Source organism: Leptomonas pyrrhocoris (genome assembly GCF_001293395.1).
Source record: "Leptomonas pyrrhocoris isolate H10 chromosome Unknown, whole genome shotgun sequence".
NCBI classification, from domain to species: Eukaryota; Euglenozoa; class Kinetoplastea; order Trypanosomatida; family Trypanosomatidae; genus Leptomonas; species Leptomonas pyrrhocoris.
This window is the reverse complement of record NW_015438370.1, coordinates 563,451-582,960: the sequence shown is the minus strand read 5'-3', so window position 1 is coordinate 582,960 and position 19,510 is coordinate 563,451. Positions and strand designations below refer to the sequence as shown.

The 19,510-nt window shown below is 59.1% G+C and overlaps 5 protein-coding genes across 7 annotated transcripts; all 5 read left to right on the top strand.

Moving 5' to 3' along the window:
* Nucleotides 1-759: 759 nt before the first annotated feature.
* Nucleotides 760-1,716, top strand: ABB37_06472 (hypothetical protein; the record flags this gene model as incomplete). The annotated part of the gene is made up of 1 exon (XM_015804804.1): nt 760-1,716. The coding sequence occupies one exon, from the start codon at nt 760-762 to the stop codon at nt 1,714-1,716; it is 957 nt and encodes a 318-aa protein (XP_015656782.1).
* A 502-nt stretch (nt 1,717-2,218) lies between these two features.
* Nucleotides 2,219-8,244, top strand: ABB37_06471 (hypothetical protein; the record flags this gene model as incomplete). Its single annotated transcript, XM_015804803.1, has 1 exon — nt 2,219-8,244. Exon 1 carries the CDS (start codon nt 3,247-3,249, stop codon nt 8,242-8,244), a length of 4,998 nt encoding a protein of 1,665 aa, XP_015656781.1. The 5' UTR covers nt 2,219-3,246.
* Nucleotides 8,245-9,101: 857 nt separating this feature from the next.
* ABB37_06470 (putative mitochondrial hypothetical protein) lies at nt 9,102-11,465 on the top strand (the record flags this gene model as incomplete). Of its 2 annotated transcripts, none has more annotated exons than XM_015804802.1 (1): nt 9,102-11,465. In XM_015804802.1, the coding sequence occupies exon 1, from the start codon at nt 9,834-9,836 to the stop codon at nt 11,463-11,465; it is 1,632 nt and encodes a 543-aa protein (XP_015656780.1). In that variant the 5' UTR covers nt 9,102-9,833. The 2 variants fall into 2 exon arrangements, with proteins under 2 accessions (XP_015656780.1, XP_015656779.1); XM_015804801.1 differs by having other exon boundaries at nt 9,648-11,465.
* A 592-nt stretch (nt 11,466-12,057) lies between these two features.
* ABB37_06469 (hypothetical protein) lies at nt 12,058-14,307 on the top strand (the record flags this gene model as incomplete). 2 transcript variants are annotated; one of them, XM_015804800.1, is made up of 1 exon in its annotated part: nt 12,058-14,307. In XM_015804800.1, exon 1 carries the CDS (start codon nt 12,469-12,471, stop codon nt 14,305-14,307), a length of 1,839 nt encoding a protein of 612 aa, XP_015656778.1. In that variant the 5' UTR covers nt 12,058-12,468. The 2 variants fall into 2 exon arrangements, with proteins under 2 accessions (XP_015656778.1, XP_015656777.1); XM_015804799.1 differs by having other exon boundaries at nt 12,063-14,307.
* Nucleotides 14,308-15,905: 1,598 nt separating this feature from the next.
* ABB37_06468 (hypothetical protein) lies at nt 15,906-19,289 on the top strand (the record flags this gene model as incomplete). The annotated part of the gene is made up of 1 exon (XM_015804798.1): nt 15,906-19,289. The coding sequence occupies exon 1, from the start codon at nt 16,323-16,325 to the stop codon at nt 19,287-19,289; it is 2,967 nt and encodes a 988-aa protein (XP_015656776.1). The 5' UTR covers nt 15,906-16,322.
* Nucleotides 19,290-19,510: the final 221 nt, after the last annotated feature.

Here is a 19,510-nt window from a genome sequence, read left to right as displayed (position 1 = left end):
TTCTTTATAAATCAGTGTCGTCTTGTTTCCTCCACCATCACTTGTGCATTGCTGGCCCCTTAGGTCTTCCCTTTGGCCGCTACCAAAAGAAAAGAAAAATCGTGGTTCTTTTAGAATCCACTAAACTGCTTTGAGCTTCTGTCGCTTCCTTTCCCGGCCAAACACACACACACACGCAGACATGTTCGTACGCAGCGAAAGCAAGAAATTATTTTCACCTATTCATTTTTTTTTTCTTCTTTTCAGCAGGGACTGCGAGGGCGAGGATGCTCCTCTTCTATCAATTCTTCGCTTCGCCCTCATCACGTCACTACACCGCTGGAAGGCCTCATTAGTGTTACTACTACTATCCCTTCCTGCTGGGCTTTCCATCTTTAACCGCCTCACCGAGAGGCCACACTGTGACAGGAGGGAAAAACGTTCTTCAATGGCCGACGGCACAAGAGAAAGGAGAAGATCAATGATGAAAGAGAAGAGGTGGATGATGGATGGATCTCTTACGTGCAATTCCGTGTCTCGCACACACGGCGGCGACGCTGGCTGGCTGGCTTGGGGTGCACGGTAGAGTAGGCGGCCACCACCTTCTCCGTGAGCTCTCATTATTCACTGGGAGCTGCCTTATCTTTTTTTTTTTGCTGTTTTGTTCTTATTCGCATCGCCACTCGCCTTCAACGCTCCCCCCCTTCCTTTTACTATTTCTACTCATCTCCCCTCCCCTCCCCCCTCCTCCTTCCCCCATCGCCGCAAAGCGCCTCAGTGATGCAGGATCGGTTGCGATGCAGACGCTGCCACGCGACCCTGTATTTTTGTCCCTGCTGTGGCGCCGCCCTCAACGCTGCTCGCGAGGTCACCGCGAAGGGCCATCACCGCCCCCTCACCCCTCTCACCGCAGCGACTGTCCAGAGTGAAGCCGGCAATGCCGTAAAAAGCGCATGGATGCAGCACCTGCCTGCTCGGCCGGTTAGCGCCTATGAAGTCTATGAAGCAGAGCAACTCGATGCACTGCGCGGCAGCAGTGGCGCTCTCGCGAGCCCAGCAGCAGATAGCGGCGGACCTAAGATGCAGTACGATGCAGAGTGTGCGTCTCCCCACACGCACACCACAGTGGACGCGTTCAAGTCCGTCGATCCAACCTCAGCGTCCACACAGGAGGGACAGAAGCACCAGCGAATCATCGCCGTCGCCTGGCTGCGACTTTCCCCTCCAGAAAAACAGCATTATGAAGAGGTGGCGCAGTGGTGGGCAGGTGAGTTGCAAGAGAAAGCACGTAATGAGCCGCACACATCGCCGCCGGTGCATGCAGGACTGTCGGCTACAGAAAGGAACGGTGTGGCCGATGTGCCTGCCGCGGCCGCTGTCTCTGCGGACGCAACTACCGCTTCCTCCGCATGTCAAGGCGGGTGTAAGCCAATAGCCCGTAAAGTACCTTCCAAGAAGAGCACGCGTGCGTCAGGCGCCGCCTCACGAGCGACTTGTCGAACGTTGACGAGCTTCAACTTGTTTCGGCTAGAGATGAAAGCCCGCAGGTGGAGCGTGGCAGAGGCGGCGGCCGTGTGGCAGCAAATGAGCCCCCAGGAAAAGGGGCGGTACGACGCAGCAGCGGCGAGCTGTCGCACCGAAGGACTTCGTCCTCCACCGCTCCCGCCGTTGTCGTCGTCGCGGTCACCGCTTGCAGCGAGCGCAGCGACGCAGGAGGAGCGCGGAAGCGGGGTGTGAAGCGTGGAAGAGCATCAAGTGGCCGGAAGTAGCCTGCGCGTACGTTGTCATTCTCTTTTCTTTTCTTTCTTTTTACGCATCTGCTGTCACCACTGTCAAGCGGTATTGCGTGTCTGCTGGTGTTCTCCTCCGCTGCTAACAAATAATTTTTTAAAAGGGGAATAAAGAAGCGTAGAGAGAGAGAGCTTAGAAAAGGCTGCTGCACGCGCCTCGAAAGAAAGCAGCATCAAATTGGTAGCGGACTCCTTCACGGACGGAGCCAAGGACCGAGGGAGTCAATTACGGAGGGGTGGAGAGCGTTGGCCACGTTTCTCTCGGTAGCTCCTACCGCCTCTGCCTTCCCGACTCACTTATTATTATTATTAATTCCTTGCCTGATCCTGTGCAGCCCGTTCCCATGATTTGTACTTCCACTCCCCCTCTCCTCATCTTCGCTGGATATTTCCTTCGTTCGCGCAACGCGCTTCCTTCCATTCGCGCCTCCTTAACGACTGACCGTGTAGCTGAAGAGTGTGTCGATGCTCACGCGCGCATGCAAGACAGCGACGAAAAACAACCAAAAAGAATTGTTTGAATCGCAGCTCCTTCTACACACACACACACAGATACACAGATGCCTTGCACCTTGCCCAACGCATTAAACAAATAGACACCTGTCAAGGTGCTGCAGTACTTCTCGTACCTCGCTTCTTCTTCTTTGATTTTTTTCTTGTTTGTTTGTTTCCCTTCTCCTTCCGTGGCTGCCATAGGCTTTCTTCTCCCTATCCTTTCGCCTCACTGACGCACTCACACCCCCGCCTCTTTCTTTTCTTTTTGTTTTCGATGATGATGATCACTATTATTCAGCCACAGCCGTCTTACTGAAGTAATTCCTATCTTGTTGCTCCCCCTCCCTCTTTTTCTTTCGTGTATGTGCTGCGACGATAACGCGGAGGTGATGAATTGTCGTTGAGTGGGAGACGCAAAGCAGCCGAACCGATCCAAACTGACCCGACAGGAAGCGCCGAAGACTCCTTTTCGGTTTTTGCCCGCTTTTTGCACGGTGCCTTCTCGCTTTGCTTTCATTGTTTTCTTATATATATATGTATATATATATATCTATGTGTGTGTATTGACAAGCGTCGTTATCAGCAGACAAACTTTCACCGACACACACACACACACACACACACACACACACACACAGACAGACAGACAGTGGCTTTCCTGCCGCGGTTGGCTGCAATCAGCGCTGCGACGGATAAATTTCCCTTTCTCTCGTTTTTTTTTCCTTTTTTGCGGTTTCCACGGACGTTCGTACGTGCCGAAGCCACAAGGTGGATTCACTCGAAAGGGAAACGCGGCTGACGATGAAGTGGGCATCAACGAATACGATTGCTTTTACTTAGTCATAATACATTAAAAAACCTGATTTCTTTGCCACTCGCTGTTATTATTATTATTATCTTCATTTCTTTCGGCCTCTTGTGCTTCGCGCAGCACCGCCCAAGGAGAACCTTCTCGGATAGAAAAGGAATGCAAACAGGAAACATGTACCACAAGACGCACTTGGCTGCATCAGGGTCGGCAGCCGCGCTCGACGGCGGTGCGGAGAACCCCGAGCGAAGCAGCGGCCGTCAGCGTGAGGTCCCTCACTACCAGTCCTGCACGAACAGCAGTCGCAACGTACTACGCACGTGCTTCTACTTCACCGTCTTCTTCAGCAATAATCCACCCATCTTTCACTCCAATCGAATACCGGCCGACTTGCTCGGTATTACACCGTCGCCCGTGCCCTCTGTTGGCGCTTCTACCAACACGAACGCGGCATGCGTGGAGGAGAGGGAGAGCGGAACGGCGTGCGCTGCGCTTCCGCAGCATCGCTGGCAGAGCATCTTTGCCGATCCGGCACTGAATCGACAAGGGTCCGCAGCCGCGGCGAGTAGGACGGAAATCGGAAGCGGGAAAGGAGGCGGGGGCGGTACGTCGTCGTCGTCGGCGGCGGCATTTCTGCACGTCGGCGACTTCCGCGCAGAGGCCGCTGCGACGGATGAGGTGCCGCAGCAAACGCTTCAGACGGTGGCCTTTCCCACCGCATTTGGCGGCATGGGCGGTGGGGTCTGTCCGCTGCCGGTGCGAAAGCTGAGTTCGCGCGCACGTCCGCCGCGGCCCGCTTCCCCGCCTCTGCGCAGCACCGCCGCAAACAGCGCCGCGACGGACGCAGCTGTCCCATCGTCTTTTACGCAAGGACGGCAACAGCAGGAAGAACAGCGTCAAGACCCACGAGGACCGCAAAGCGCATACGCAGACACAGACGCGATGAAGGACTCAGGCAGCAAACGCAACTCCGCAAGGGAGGCAGGCACCACACCAAACCTCTGCGACGACTGCGACCTCGCCAACCCGACCACGTACAGTTCTGACTGCCGCTCCAGCATTGGCCCCTCGGCATCCACGGCTAATAACAACCATAAAAGCACTCTCCACAGCCTCAGCAACAACGGCGGCAAGAATGGAAGCAGCAGTACGAATCCTCCTCCCACCACGGGATATCTCTCGTCCTACACGTTACCTCTCACTACCACCTCCAGCCCAGACACAACAACAACGACGGCCACCACTACCACAACCACCACCGCCGCAAACGCGCTGGTTACGAATACAGCTACATCGGACGTGCCGGTCCGCTTTCAACCGACGTTCCCGGTGGTGAGGTGGGAAGATGAGGACGAAGCGGGAGACGACGACAAAGGCAACGGTGCTGCCGACGGCAACGCTGGCGAACAACTGGGCAGCAAAGAGACGCTACGGCGACGAGAAGAGGTAGAAGAGCAAGATAAATGTGGAAAGACACGTGCGTCTGAGAGTGCGGTGGAGGCGACGGCAGCACCCGGACGAGCACCCGTGCGCGCACGGCGGCCTCGGCCAAAGATAAGCGCATTAACGCCCTCCCCCACAGCCGCAGCCTCGCCACAGCCAAATGCGTCCAGTGTGCGGCGTCAGGTCCCTCCGTCCCTCACGTGTCTTGCTCACGCGGAAGGACCGCTGTCTCCACCTCCGCCTGCGCGCACATCGACAGCAGCAGCATCCACCGCACCGACGGCCCTCACGCAACAGACGCCGCCGAGTACTACCACCCAACGCGCGCCTCCGCCCACCGCAGCCGTCCCGGCAGGGCCACCTCCAGCAGCAACAGCAGCGGACACCACCGCTACCACCACCACAACAACAACCATGGATGCGCCTCCGACCGCGGTTACCCAGGAGGGCCCGCCGTGGAACATGCGCGTGGAGGAGGTGCGCTCCGCCAAGGGCGACCTTCGTTATTATCGCCTCATCTTAGCCGTGCCCTTCGCCGCGCTCATCACTTCCCACACCGGCATGCTGCATTCCATGCAGACCCGCAACGCCGCCGCCGCCCTCGTGGTGGACTGCCCTCCCTCTGGTGTGCACTTCCGGTTTTTTCTCAACCACGTCGACGTACTGCGCAGCGTGTTGCATCGCACAACGGAGTTTGCGATACGCACCGTGCAGCGCTTCTTTGCGCTGCTCTTCTCACCCACACAGAAGTCAAAAGGCCCGCAGCAGCAGCAGCAGGTGTTAAAGGACATTACAAAGCGGCTGGAGATGCACGCTGAGGCGTCCGACACGTACCGAAGCGTGAAGGCGGAGCTCGCCACGGCGCTGCACCTTCTCCTTCCGTTGCCGCTGCTGGCGCCGTCGACGGCGGGCTGGGTTGTGCCCGTGCTGATGCAATCTTCCTTTGCGTCCGCCCGCAAACGAGCCGGCTTGAAGGGACCGCGCTCAGCAGCCACCGCAGCAGAGAGGCGCAGCAACAACGGCGATGGTGGTGCGAGCGCGGCGATACGGTGGCTCAAGTTGAACGGCAGCAGCGCAACGTCCGTCGTCTCCGCACAAGAAGCATCGGCATGGCGAACGCCATCATCATCGTCATCGTCGTCAGTTACGTCGGCGCCGCGGCCGCCGCTGTCGGACATCCTGTACGAAGCCACCGCGTTCCTGTGCGAGTACAGCGAAAGCTTTACGAGTGCATTTGTATGTGGCCTCTTGTCGCTGGCCGAGGAAGGTGGCGGCGGCGGCGGCGGCAGGCGGGGGCTGCATCCACGTGCGGACGTGGTTTCGACGGACCCACCGCTTCTCCATGCGCCCTCTTCCGCGGCCGCCGTGGTAGACGGAAATGAAGACTCGCGTGACACCTCTGTTGCTGCTGCAGCTGCTGCTGCTTACGCACCTCTTCCCGGGATCGATGGCGCTACGGCTACCACCGCCACACCAGACTGGTTGTCCGCCTACGCTTCGTACTTTCATTCGGTGGCCGCTGCACCGGAGCAGAGCACTCTCCATGACAAGGCAGACGCAGCGGAGGCAGGAGGACGAACAGGCGATGGCTGGATACAGCTTAGTAGACCGGCCAACGCTCCGCAGCTTATTGCACTTCATCCGCACTCGCCGGCGGCGGATGACGGCGATGGCAACGACGAGGACGCGTATCTGCGCACGCACGTCTCGGCCAGCACCGTCTCCTCCGTCACGCCGGTGCTGAGCCCGCTGACGGTGGACGTGGAGGTTCGACACCAACCGGGGCGGCTGCCACGTGGGCGCAACCTGTCGACGCCCTCTCTCTCCGCCCTCATCCCCACCGCTGTCCTCTACCCAAACAGTAACAGGGATAGCAATACGAGTATTGGCGGGACAACGGCGAACCCCACCGCCGCGGCGTTTGCTGCAACGCCGAGTGCGGCGCAGCTGTACATGGTGTCGGCGGAGACGTCCCACGCGGCCACCGTGGCCCTCAGCAACACCACCGCTGGAGGGGGAGGTGGGGGAGACCACCACCGCAGCGGCAGCAGCACAGGGGACCTCGCGAACGCATCGGGGCTGTCGCGTCAACAGACCTCCACAGCTGCGTCCGCCATCACTTCCGTGCACTCCGCCACCGCCACCGCCGCCGCAGCTGTGACGGCACCATCTGCGTCATCGCCCGCTGCACCCCCGTCGCATCCACCAACGTCTACACGTCCTTCAGTCGCTCCTGCTACTCCAGTTAGAGCTCCCTCAGCCACGATCACCTCAACCGCAACAACGGCAACGGCTCCCGCAGGTGACAAGGAGGACGAGTACTGGCTGCACCGCGGCCGCCTTAGCCGCGTGGTGATCTTCACGCAGGATGCGCTGCTGGCTCGCCGACTCCTGCTTGTCGCCGCATTTTTGTGGAACGACGGCTGCAGCAGCGACGAAGGAAAGGGAGGTCCAAGTGCTTTAAAGCGCGCTGCAACGAATGGGACGGTGGACGCGGCAGACGCCGCGAGCGGCTTTCACGACGACGATGCCCGTCGCATGTACGAGACTGCCGTCGCGGCCGCCGTCCCATCGGCCGACTTCGCCAACGTGCCCATCCAATGGGTGCCGGGGGAGTTCTCCGAGGCGCGACTGACCGCGCTGTGCTCGCGTTTCAGCCCGGAGAACACGCTGCTGGTCGTCGCGCCACGGCAGCTGCAGTGCCGTCGGGTGCGTCTGCGCAAACACGTCGCCGGTACGACGGTGCTCGTGGAGCAGCAGGCCGGCAAAGAAGCCCGCATCCGCAGTCCAGCGTTTCCGTTCCAGTGCTCCATCTCAAAGCAGACGGTGCTGCTGCCGGACCCGACGGTCACGACGCTCCTACGTGAAGCGCGCAGTCTGCATCAGGGCAGCCACGGCGCCGTCGACTTCGCAGAGGTCTTTCAGCGGATGGTAAAGTGGCTCTACTGGCAATCCGCCGCGGCGGTTCTGAGGAAGCGCGAGGTGCACGTGCAGGTGCGGGTGGCAGCGGCCCTTCAGGCGGCCGCAGCAGACACTGCCGGCGCCTCCGCCATGTCACTGGATCGCGGCGGTGGCAGCGGTAGCGGCGTCGTCCTCGCAGACGGCGGTGGCCTCTCCCGCTACGCCAGCGTCGATCTGCGGTGGCCCTCCCGCTCCGTCTCTGCCATGGGCAGCCGGGTCACCTCACCCGCGTCCATCACTCCCATCGCCTTCCTCAGCGGCTTTCCCTACCTCCACGCCGCGTCCTCGACGGCATCGGCCGCCCCGTGCTTCCCGGCGGTGAAGTCGTCCGCGGAGGAGTCGCTGCTGCCAGGCAGTCGCGGTGGGGCAAGCGCAGAGTGGGCCTACGGAGCGACGAATGCAGCAGCAACGACGTCTCCCTTCACGGCCGGCGAAGGTTTCACGGCTCCCTGCGCGGCGGTGGCGGTGGACAACAAAGGAGAGCGCGGGCTTTCTGTCTCGGCGCCGACCGCGTCCACCCTGCTCGTCTCCCACGGGCTGCTGCAGCCGCCGTCCGCATTCGTGACGGCGTCACCCACGTCCGCCACGACGCCGCTGAAGAGTCCGTCGCTGCGCTTTTTAAGCTGGCTGCGGCCGAGCCCGACGGCGTCGGCGGCGCCGCACTTCCACCCGGTCTTGTCGCCCACGACGCTAGGTCAGCTGAGCGCGGGCGACGGTGGTCAGTTGCAGCGGCTGCTCTGCGAGGATGACGACTTCCCGCATGCGTGATGATGGCGGGCTTGTTTTGCCGGCGAAGGTCAGGGAAGGACGTGTGCGGCGAAAGCAGACAACACGGAAGGGGACACGAACAGTAAGATCAGCGGGGGAAAAGAGAAGCTGAGAGCTAGAACCGTTGGGGGCTGTTACGCCGCCGCATTGTACTTGTACGCCGATGTAAACCGCGAGAGCGTTTTCTTTTTTCCGCTTCTTTTCTTCTTCGCAGTTCGAACGTGCATCCGCACGCGAACCTCCGCGAGAGCGCACGCATGCAGAGGAAGCGAGAGGGCAGTGTTGTGCACTTCGTCGCCCTCTCGCAATCTCGGCTTTTGCTAAGTGCCGTTGTTTGCTTTTCTTTTCCCTTTTCATCGACTTGTGCTTTTCCCTTTGGTTTCTCCTGTTTGTTTCGAATTTCTTTCGGTCAGGTGATGTTCAGCTAACGACGTGTGTTATTTTCTTAGCTTATCTTCTTACATAAATATATATATATATATACACCCTCGACGTGGGCCAGAATCGCGTACGTACGCACACGCACACGCACGCGCACTATTAATAATAACAAGAGTTAGAACAGGAGATGGAAAAAGAAGGGAACGAACAGAAAGCACGCGCGAGGTCAAATTAAGACAGTTTTGCCGCCTTTCCACACGTGTTCGTTCTTGTGTCTTCCTTTCTCACACTGGCTTCCTCTACAGCGTCGTGAAGCACTTAATCGCGGACGAATAACACTGGAGTGTACGCGTCGGATTATTTAATTGTTGTGTTGTTTGATGTTTTCTTCCGCGGCTCATCTGATCAACATCAGTATTATTTTCCCTTCTTAGTTCTTCTTTCGATCCTCTCTCTCTCTTTCCTCCACGTCGTCAGCGCGGCTTGGGAGGCGCCTTTCGTCTCGCTAACCTTACTCTTCATCTTTGTTCCTTTTCTTATCTTTTTCTTTTCTCCTGCTGCTCGATAAATAGACGTACCTGTTTGTAAGAAGAAAAGGAAAAGGGAAAACCTCCACGATGGCGGCGCTGTGTGCGGGGGATGCACACGTTTGATGTTACTGCTGCAAGCTTTGTTTTGCGCATTTCAAACCAACCAAGCAAACGACACTAGCAAGCAAAGAGGTGAAGGATGCCATTATTTCGTCTGTTGCTTGATGGCCGTGGCGAATCTCGCGTTGACGGCGCGTTCCATACCGGTGCCGGCATGCGCGGTGCTCGTTGCTCTTGGGTGCGCCGGTGTTTCTACACTCGTGTTAGCGCGGATCCTGCCCACTCTCATCACCGAAGTTGTTGTCTACAGGAAAGCCAGGTCCGTCGCGTAGTTGTCCTCGCTGGGCGCGTCCCGGCGCATCGTCTCACTTCGATACTTACCATCGCGCCTCCCCCTTCTCTTCTCTCCGCCTCTCCTCTTCTTCTGTTGCAGCAGTTCCGTTGGCTGACGTCGTCAATTCCAGTAGCTGTGTGGATCGGCGTACGCCGCAGCCGCTGCTCGTATTCGGAGGTTTTGTTTGTTTGTTTCCTGTGCGAAGTCGCCTCGAGGAAAGCGACGGAAGGAAGATCATCACAAGCAGCAGCAACAAGAAGGGTCGCCAACGCCGCTGGATCGTCATGTTCGCGGCTCGACGCAGCGCCGTGCTCTTGCAGGCCGCCACGCCTGGCAAGGTCATCCACTACACGCCCGGCAGCTTCAACTTAGTGCCGAAGAAGTACACCGTAGGGAAGCGCATCGCCGTGCGCTCTTACCTCGATCGCAACCGCACGGAGCTCTCAGACCGCACATACATGCCGCAGAAGTACTGGTTTCGCGCCTATGACCAGCAGGAAGACCGCTTCCAGCGCGAGCACGAGCGTCTCAGCTACCGCTTTTACAACATGGAAACGAAGATGATTTGGAAGGTGTTCGACACGCCGGAGCTGGTGGGCATGCTGCTGCACGACGCGACGATCCAAGGCAACCGCGACCTGTACAGCAAGGACTTCCTCGATGCGGCGCTGCACTACACACGAGAGGCGCGCTACTGGCGCTGCATTGGCATTACGAAGCCGTTTTATGACAAGAACACGCTGCGCGCACACTGCTGGGAGGACAACGGGCTGCAGGTCGGCACCCTCGTCGTGTCGCAGGCGATGCGGCACGCCCTGATGGACCTCGAGCGCGCCGTGCGCCGCAAGGAGCTCGGGCTCGAGCCGAACTACCTGTGGGATCGCTGGGGGCCGATCGGCTTCATCGACGGGGCCCGGGCGGACTACCTCCCGCGCTTTGAGCACAACCCCTTCGTCGATCCCGACGGCGTCGACGTGACGGAGCTGGACGTGCTGCCCTTCAACACCCATGAGCAGATCAAGGAGCGGTACAGCGAGTTCATCGAGCCCGACACGACGCCGTTTGCGGATGTCTTTCTGAGTCCTGGCCACGGCTCCCTCACCACGTTGGCGGACATCCCCAACAAGGAGGTGGCGGGGCTTTACACGGAGCTGAAAATGAAGGCCGGCACGCCCGTAGCGCACGACGCGGTTGAGTTGACCCCAGCCGACGTGCGAGCGATGTTTTACCTCAGCGCCGACCCGCGCTGGCGGGCGCTGGCGGAGGACAAAACCTCCTGGGAGGAGGTCACCGACGCGCTGCATCCCGTACAGGCGGAGCTGGACGAGAAGATCGATGCAGCTCGCCTGCTGCAGAACACGCGACACAGCCCGGAGCGGGTCCGCGCCTTCTTTGAGGAGAAGTGCGGCTTTCACGATTTCATGTACACCCCGGACAAGACGATCACCGCGGCGGTGCTGTGCTACTTGACGGACCTGCGCCGCATCTGCGTCGAGACAACGTGGGGGGCGGACCTGGCGCGGTGTCTGACGGACGTGGAGCGGCTGCAGGTGATGGGGCGGGACGCCTTTGTTGTCTACCGTCACATCGAGGACGCTATCTTGGACAAGAAGCGCCGTCTGTGGGCGAGCCGGTTCGCGGGTGAGGCGCACGAAGAGAGTACCCTTGATTACCTGCTCGAGAACTTCGGGCGCCGCACGGAGCGGCCGCGCAACGTCGGCACCTCCGGCGTGGAGTTCGATCGGGAGCAGGAGCCGATTGGGCGGCAGGTGCAGCGCCGTGTGCTGGACGCGGATAAGGCGAACAAACTGGCCGAGATGCGCCGCAGCCGGGGTAAGATGTGGTCGAAGAAGACGAGCGTGTTCGATGCGTTGCATGAGAAGCAGCTGCAGAACTTCAGCTACGGCGTACGGTGAGAACTTTTGTTTTCTGTGGTGGTGGCGGAGGCGGATTCTTTGTTGTTGTTTTCTCACTCTGGAGGAGCACAGTGTGTTGTGCCGTCGCAGCGCGCTTCGCTTTCGCTACACAGCTTTAAGGGAAAGAAACAAGCAACAAAACAAAAGAAGGTTCAGCACTGACATGCGCGTGGAAGATGCCTAAGCATCTTCAGCCACAGGAGGTGCGCGGAGGTCTTATGTGGGAAAGAGATGAACCTGCAAGCATTCTTGCGTGCTGTACTTCTTATTATTTTTTTCTCTTTTCCCGAGTGAAAGCGAAACATTTGATTTCAACGACTTCACGCTCTCACTCACTCTCTCTTTCTCTGTGTGTGTGTCGTTGCCCGGTGTCGTGCAGCTCCACCACGGAGACAGCTGCAATCGCCTTTCTGTGTATGCCTTTTCTCTCGAGGCCTGTGTGTGGCAAAACACGTCATCACCGTAGCCCGTTCATTCGACCTTCCCTTGCACCTTTTCCCGTTCTCTCTACCTCACCTCACCTCACCTCTTCTTTATTATTACTATTATTCGACAACGAACCGGTTGCACCCGTACCCAATGTCACGGCAAAGCAAAGAGTAGCCACATCAACAGAAGCACTTGTTCTAGAAGTGACTCGTGAAGCAAAACAGCAGTTCTTTTTTTTCTTTCTCATTTCTTTCTCATTTCTTCTTTTTCTTTTGCCTCATATATGTGATCGCACGCGATCATGCGATAGCGCTTGCGTGGCACCCCCGAGTTCTCTTCCTTTACTCTGAGGAGTTGTATTGCATTTTGATCTGCTTTCGTCTCTTTACGGATATTTTGTTTTTCTAAGAAAAGAAGAAGAGAGGAATCCCAAAACAACCGCCTACACCCCAAGGGAAGGTGTATTTTATTATTATTACTCTTAAGAGGAATAGTCGCTGGTTTGTGCGACCAAGTTGAGTAGGTCGTTTATATATATATATGTATACATCGCGCGGAGGCAGCTGGATAAGCGATGTGGAAGACGTCCCCAGCGAAGCCTTCGCTATCGCAGGGTGGTCGTCGTAAAGCAGGCACCGGCGGTGACGGCAGCAGCGGTAGCGGCGGGGGCCTCTCCTCCGTCGCCCTCTCCCCACCTCCGCGTCTTGCTCCGCTGCTGTCGGTTTCCGCCTCACCCTCTTCTTCCGCCTCCCCCACCACCCAGCGCGAATGCCGCTTTTTCGAAACGGCACGCGGAGAAGGGCGTCCGCCGCACCCACGAAGCACATTGCGGTCCTCTGCGTGGGCCGATGCGGCCACCGATGTTTCGCTCAGCCACGCCACTCCTGGGGTGTCGCGCGTAGGCGTCGTGCCACCTCTCATCGGCTTTACACCGACCAACAGCAGCACCAGCTGCGGCAGCAGCCACAGCCGTAATAACGGTGTGCCGTCCTCCGCGACGCTGTGGCGCATGGGTACGGCGCACCCCCACCCGCCGCACCTCGCGGCCTTGCCGGTGCACCGGCCCTGGCCAGTGGAGCTGTGCTGGCGGCGCAGCAAACCCCTCACACGACATCTGACTACCACGCGAACCGCAACAGAGGTGCGGGAGCGAAAAGCACACAGGCAGTCGAAGGACTCGCGTGAGGGGAGAGCGGAGTCCTCCCCGCGGGCATTAGTGCCAAATGGAGACGTGGCGCTGAAGCAGGTGGAGACCCACGTGGTGGATGCCGGGCATAGCCGTGCGGGCTCGTACACACCAGCACGTGCAGGCGCGGTGGCTCCCGGGAAGTGCCCGTCGCTGTTTCCTTCTCGGCTGTCGTCGTCGCAGCCCGCACCCGAACCGCCGTGCTGTAGGACGGAGGTCAACGCGCCGGTCTCTGTTGCTCAGCCGTCGATGAAAGCTGACCGAGACAGCGGGGTTGATGCGCTGACGTCGCCGGCTGCCCTCGCCGTGGACCTCTCCACGGAAGACGCACGCGTCCTCCCGGCTCCCTGCGCCGCAACGGAAGCACCCTTTGCCTCCGCCACGGCCTTTCTGTTTCGCGTCGAGGCACTGCAGTCCGACTACGCCCAGGCGCATCAGCTGCCACAGCTGTTTGCGGAAATGGTGCAGGACCTTGCCATGGCGCAGCCGCTCTCCTCCGCACCCGACGGCGCCGACTCGGGTGTCGTCGCGCAGTGGATGCAGCACTGGTTCCGCAACCGCTACGACCGATGCGAGGCCCGGCCGGAATGGCCGTCGTCTCCGCCCGTCCGACGCGCGCTGCGCGATGCGCCGCTGCACTCAGCCACGAAGAAAGAGGAGAAAGACTCGCTCTCCGCGCGGCCTGGGGAGCCCCCCCAACGGTCCAAACGGACTTCTGCCACCTTATCCACGGCGACGTCCGCCGTTTTCTCGGCCGCCTCGTCTTCCTCCAACCACCGATTTGTGCCGTTGACGGTGCAGCCAGCGGGGACGGCGGTAACCGTGGCGAGCAGTCGCAATAGCCCGATCGACGATGCTTCTCTCTGTGCGTCGCTGAACAGCGCCGACGCGACTCACAACGAACATCCTCCCCTCGCGCTTCGACCGCCGCCACCGCTCTCATCCGCCTCTACATCGGCGTCTTCCTCGCAGCACTCCTCCGCGGCTGGGATGCCGAAGGCGGCGAACTCGAAAAGTCCCCCGACAAGTGCCAGCGCAGCCCACGCGAGACGACTCCCGCGGCCCATCTCGCACTCCGTCGTCAACGCAGCGAAGATCAGCGGCGCCGGCAACGCCGGTGGGGCGGCCGTGGCTGGACCCGGGCGAGGACCCGCGAAATCGGCGTGCACCGTTGCGGGGCTTCTGACCTCTGCGTCTGCATCAGAGGCCGCCCATGCAAGCAAGTGACGGCTGCATCTTTCTTTGTTTGTTTTTCTCTTTTTGTTTGGTGCGGATCTTCTAATATAAAAAAACCGGTGGCCCGCGAAGTGCCGAGGCGCGGGCGGCGCGAGAGCACCACCGGCTCTTCTTTTTGTCTGTTCTCTTTATATGTATACACACAGAGAGAGAGAGAAACGCATATGTATGTACATAGCCACGGCTCCTCCCTTTCTCTTGTTTATTGGTCTACTTTGATTTTCCTCCTACTTTTGATGTTTGTGTTGTTCTCACCAGTGGAGCCCCTCCTCTCTGTCTCTTTCTCTCTCTCATCACCCTATTTTTGGCTGCTGTTTGATGCTCACTCGTCATGGCGCGACGGGTGCACACGTGAAATCGCATGGTAGGCGCCACCTTTCTTCCTTCCTTTCTCTTTCCGTCTTCATCGCCTTTCTTTGACTTACTGCAGTGCCACCCACCCACCGTTGCACATCTATGTTTACATGTTTGTATTTGCAGTGTACATGATTCGTTTGGTGGGATGGCGCACCACCGCCCCTGCGCATCACCGTTTCGGGTGATGATGGCGATAGTTTTCGTGTCCTTTTATTTTGGTGAGGCTTACTCGTGCATATTCATATATATATATATATATATCAAATGCCGCGCGTTTCTTTCTCTTTCATCTTGGGCCTTCTTCTTTCATACAACCCTTGATGGAGTGCAGCAGTCTTCGGTTTTTTTTCGGATTTCATTTTTTTTTATCTTCTATCTTATCACCATGTGCGTGCGTGCGTGTGTGCGTGTGTTGATGATGTTTTGTTTTCCACAGACGCCTTTCCACCCGTGATGTCGTTGCGGCCTCCCTCCCTTCTGTTTTATCTTCCCTTTGCGCTTTCTCCCTGCTTTTCGATGTGCTGGCACACGTTTTGTGCTGACAGAGGAGGAAGAAGGAGTCGCCGAAAGACTCCTTACCTTCGTTGATGTAACTAACACAACAACAACCACAATTTTTTTAGTATATCTTTGCTCTTGTTTTGCCTTTGTGTTGCCTACGCTTTCCTCCCCCCTCCCTCCCCTCTTCTCCTTTCGGAGGTGTCGTCAGATGTACACAGCGGCACCGGTATGAGCATGCGTGCTTTGTGATGTGGAACGGTAGCGACCTACAAAAAGAAAAAACAGAAAACATTTCATTGCTAAATTCTTCACCGCGAGGCGGAGGTGCGATGACCTCCTCTGCCGGTACACGAGTACGAAGAGAGCGAGCGAGGGGAGGGGCGAGGGCAGATGCGTGGCAAGCGAGCCGCACATCACACCATCGCGATACTCTCCAAGACGTTAAGCCGATGAGTCAAGGTGAACTGCGCATCCGCTTTCTTCTTCTCTTCTGTTTTTTCGGCGTCGTATTCGGCTGCCACTGTGCCAGAGAAGGAGTCTTCGTCGCTTTCGGAGCGGGTGCTTTATCTATTTTCGAAAGTGTATATGTCCGCTTTGTTTGTGTTTCATGGAGCAGTTTTTCCGTGTTTTGACCCCTCCCGTTTCCCTCTTGCAACCCCTTTGCGATTTCTTCTCTCCACCATCAATAATAACGAATACCATTCTTTTACTGGGCGCCGCGCACTTGCGAAGATGTAATTGCCACCACACACACGCGGGCACAACGCTTTCTACCTTCCCCCCTATCGCTTCTCTATTTGGCGAAGTTGGTGGTAGAATCAACATCGGCAAGCATATACACCGAGAGCAAGAGAGAGCGGTACGTCTTCTTGCGTTATTTAAAAGGGAAAAGAAAGAGACGCTGATTTGCAGTGCTCTTCGACGAAGTACACTCTGTCCTCTTCCGTGCTCCTCAGCACAACCTCATTTTGGATCTTCGTTTGTTCCGGAAGGGGGGAGGTTTCTAACCAACCGGCTTTGCATTTGACCTGACGCGTCTTCGCTTCCATTTGATATATCAACGGCTACTTCTTCATAGACCCAGACGGACGTAGCCACTCCTGTACCCTTTCGTAGTTGTTTCTTTCTTTCTACGTCTGCCAAGTGCAATGCCCATTGCTGTCGGTAGCAGCAGCGGCAGCAGCGGCGGTAGCGGCACCGGCGGACGTCGACCGCCTCAACAGGCCAACTACACAAACCCGCACGCTGCACGCACCCAAGCAACATCCACGTCCTCCTCCTCGTCTGCCTCCTTGCGTGTCGCAGTTCAAAAGTCGTTGATGCCTTTTACAGCTTCCTCAGCAACGCCGGCCCCGGCACTGCAGCGTCCGTCCTTCACTGTCCCTCTACGCAGAACGCCGGCCACGCAGCACAACACAAATTCTTCGTCGTCCTCTTCGCCACCCACGCCCTCCTCCCTTTCTACATCAGGCAGTGACGGTGGTGATGGCGATCGTGGTGGTGGTGGTGGTCAGTCAGCGGTGGCTGCAGCAGCTGTCGTTCTACCGGCCTCCTCAGCCGGGAAAGCTGCAGACGCCGGCACTCGGCCGCCACGTGCGGCGCGCAAGGCGAATCCGGTTTCCTCCGTCAGCATTCAAGCCGCCGCCGCGTCTGCGTCAGCCGCTGCGGAGGTGGGTTATGTGATGGGCGACAACAATAGCCATCCGTACCACGCTAATACGGCTGTGATGGCATCGTCGAAGGCGGCTGCTGCAGCGGCGGCGGTGACGAACAGCAACGTCAGTGGTGCCTTTGCCACGCCGCCCACTGCGTTTCCGCCACCGGCGCCTTCATCAACGCTGTCGCCCGCGCTGCCGCCCGAAGACGAGGTGGCGGCCTACGCAAAGGAGGTGCAGCGCCAGCAGATCCTCGCCCACGCCAACGATCTCCTCACCTTCTGCGCCATCGGCAATAAGGTCACAAGCATTCGTCAGTGCACCTCGAGCTTCTTCGTGCTGCTCTATCAGCGTCTCTTTGACTGCAGCATCGCCGGCATCGACCGCTCGCCCAACACGGCCGAGAAGCGGCGGCGCAACGTGACGCTCGTGCTGGAGCAGCTCCGGCAGCACCCCTACTCGCTAGAGGGCATTGCGGCAGAGGAGGTGGTGAAGCTGAATGAGGACCACATTAGCCGCCTCATTATGGTGTTTGTGCAGGTAGCCGAGGATATGCGGCGACAGCAGCAGCTACAGCAGCATCAAAGCGGGCTATCGGTGGGAGCTCCCTATCTTGCTACTGCTGGGGCTGCCGCACCCGTGAACGCGGACACGATGACCTCTGCGCAAGCCGCCAATCAGGCCACGCAGGGCGTTCCCGCGCTGATCCCCAGCAACGACGGTGCTGGGGCGGGCGAAGACTGCGGTCTTGCTCGAAACAGCAGTGGCGCCTACGTGCCTATGGGCTACACGGTGGCCGAGGTGATGCCGAGCCACGCGGCTCTGCAGCAGCAGCCTTCACCACCACAGCAGTATCCAGCGATGGGAGACAGAGCTGCCGGCTACCCTTTTGCGAATCCCGTCCTGGTTGCCCTCGCGGCGAACCAGCATCACCGCCACAGCCTGAATGACTTCTACGTCGGACGGGCTCCTCCGTTAAACGGCGGGTTGTTCGACCCGTCTGGCGGTGGCACGCAAGCGTCACCGCAGCAACACGTGAACCCCAATATTACAGATGCTGCTGCGGCTGCTGCGGCGGGAATGATGAACCCGCACGACGGTGAGGAGTCGCCCTCGTCCGTCAGCTACTACCTCGACTCCTCCGCCATCCCAACGGATGAGCTGGTGGCGGAGTGGTACCGCGACCTTGTCTACCCCGCACTGAATACCCCGAAAAGCGAAGAAGGCAACGCGGTGCTCCACTCCGTCGTGACGACGCCGTCGTCGGAGGTGCGATACGCCAAGGGAGACCCGGTCCACCGCGGCCGACCGACGCGATCGGATCCGGCAGCTCCGTCGATCACCACCACCGCCACCACGTCGTCGTCGTCTCCGCTGCACGCCGGTCCGCGTGAGGTACAGAAGGGCGGCGCCGTGGGGGACGCCACGGCGAACCGCAAGCCGGCGGCCCAGCAGCCCGCCGCCGCAGCAGCAGCAGCAGCGAAAGGAAATAAAGCGTCGCCGACCCCCGCAGGCCGGGCACGCAGGCCCACGACGGATGCGCAGTACGTACAGCATCACGCCCACGACATCGTACGTCGCTGTCAGCGTCTGGGGGAGGCCCTGGACGCGCAAGAGGGATGTCATCGGCAGGCTTTTGTAGCGCAGCCGCTCTCACCGCCCAAGGCAGCAGCGACAGCAGCAGCGGAAAAAGAGCGCTACGGCTCTCGCCTGCATCGCAATCCGCCTGAGAAAGACACTGCAAAGGACCGACAGGAGGATGGTGGCGTGCACGCAGGCGAGGAGGCGGGTCCTCTTCCCACTGGTGCTGCTGTGACGGCAGAAGGGCAGACGGCCTCAGCACAAACGGCTACGCCAACCCAACACCCTCCACCACTGCCTTACACGAGGGCGAACATATCACCGCAGCAACAACAGCAGCATTCACCACCGCGGCAACTCGCACGGCATCACCGCCTGGCGGTCGAACCGCCCCTCACTCGCCAAGAGCGCGACTTCTTCATGCACCGCCCGCAGCAGCACAGCGAGGCGGTGCAGCGTGACCGCAAAATCGAGCGGCTGCGCGCGGCTCGCTATCTCGGCGACATGCAGCAGCTGCTGCGGCGACGCATGCGGCACGAGTATGATGTGCAGATGAACGCCATGCGGGGCTCGTTGAAAGCGTCGATGAAGACAGCGAAGGCGGAGAAGACGGATCTGCTGCGGCGCGTGCGGGACGAGAACGAGCGCTACCGTGCGGCCTACGCGACGCTGATGGAGGCGGCGGCGAACGAGGCGCAGGTACCCGCACGGGTCATGTCACGCCACACCGCACAGCTCGCCGATTACTACGCGACTTCACTGCAGCGCAGCAACGCGTTGTGTGAGGCGCTGAAGCGCGAGGCGGACCACCGGACTCGGGCGGAGCTGCTGCAATACGCGGAGGAGGTGAGCGCGTGGCAGCAGCACTTTCTGCTGTAGCGGTGAAGGGAGCCGCGAGGAGGCTGCAGTAGAGAAAAGTGAAAACTCGGTCTGTGATGATTCCATCTTCGAACGGTGAAGTCAAGAACGCCTTCTACTGAACAGAAACGCCTCTTTTCGCTCACTTTCTTATCTTGGATGTCTGCATGGTGTACTTCCCGTCGTGCTCTTCCGTTGATGACGTGTAACTGCTGCTTCGTTGGTGTGGTTGCTGTGGGATA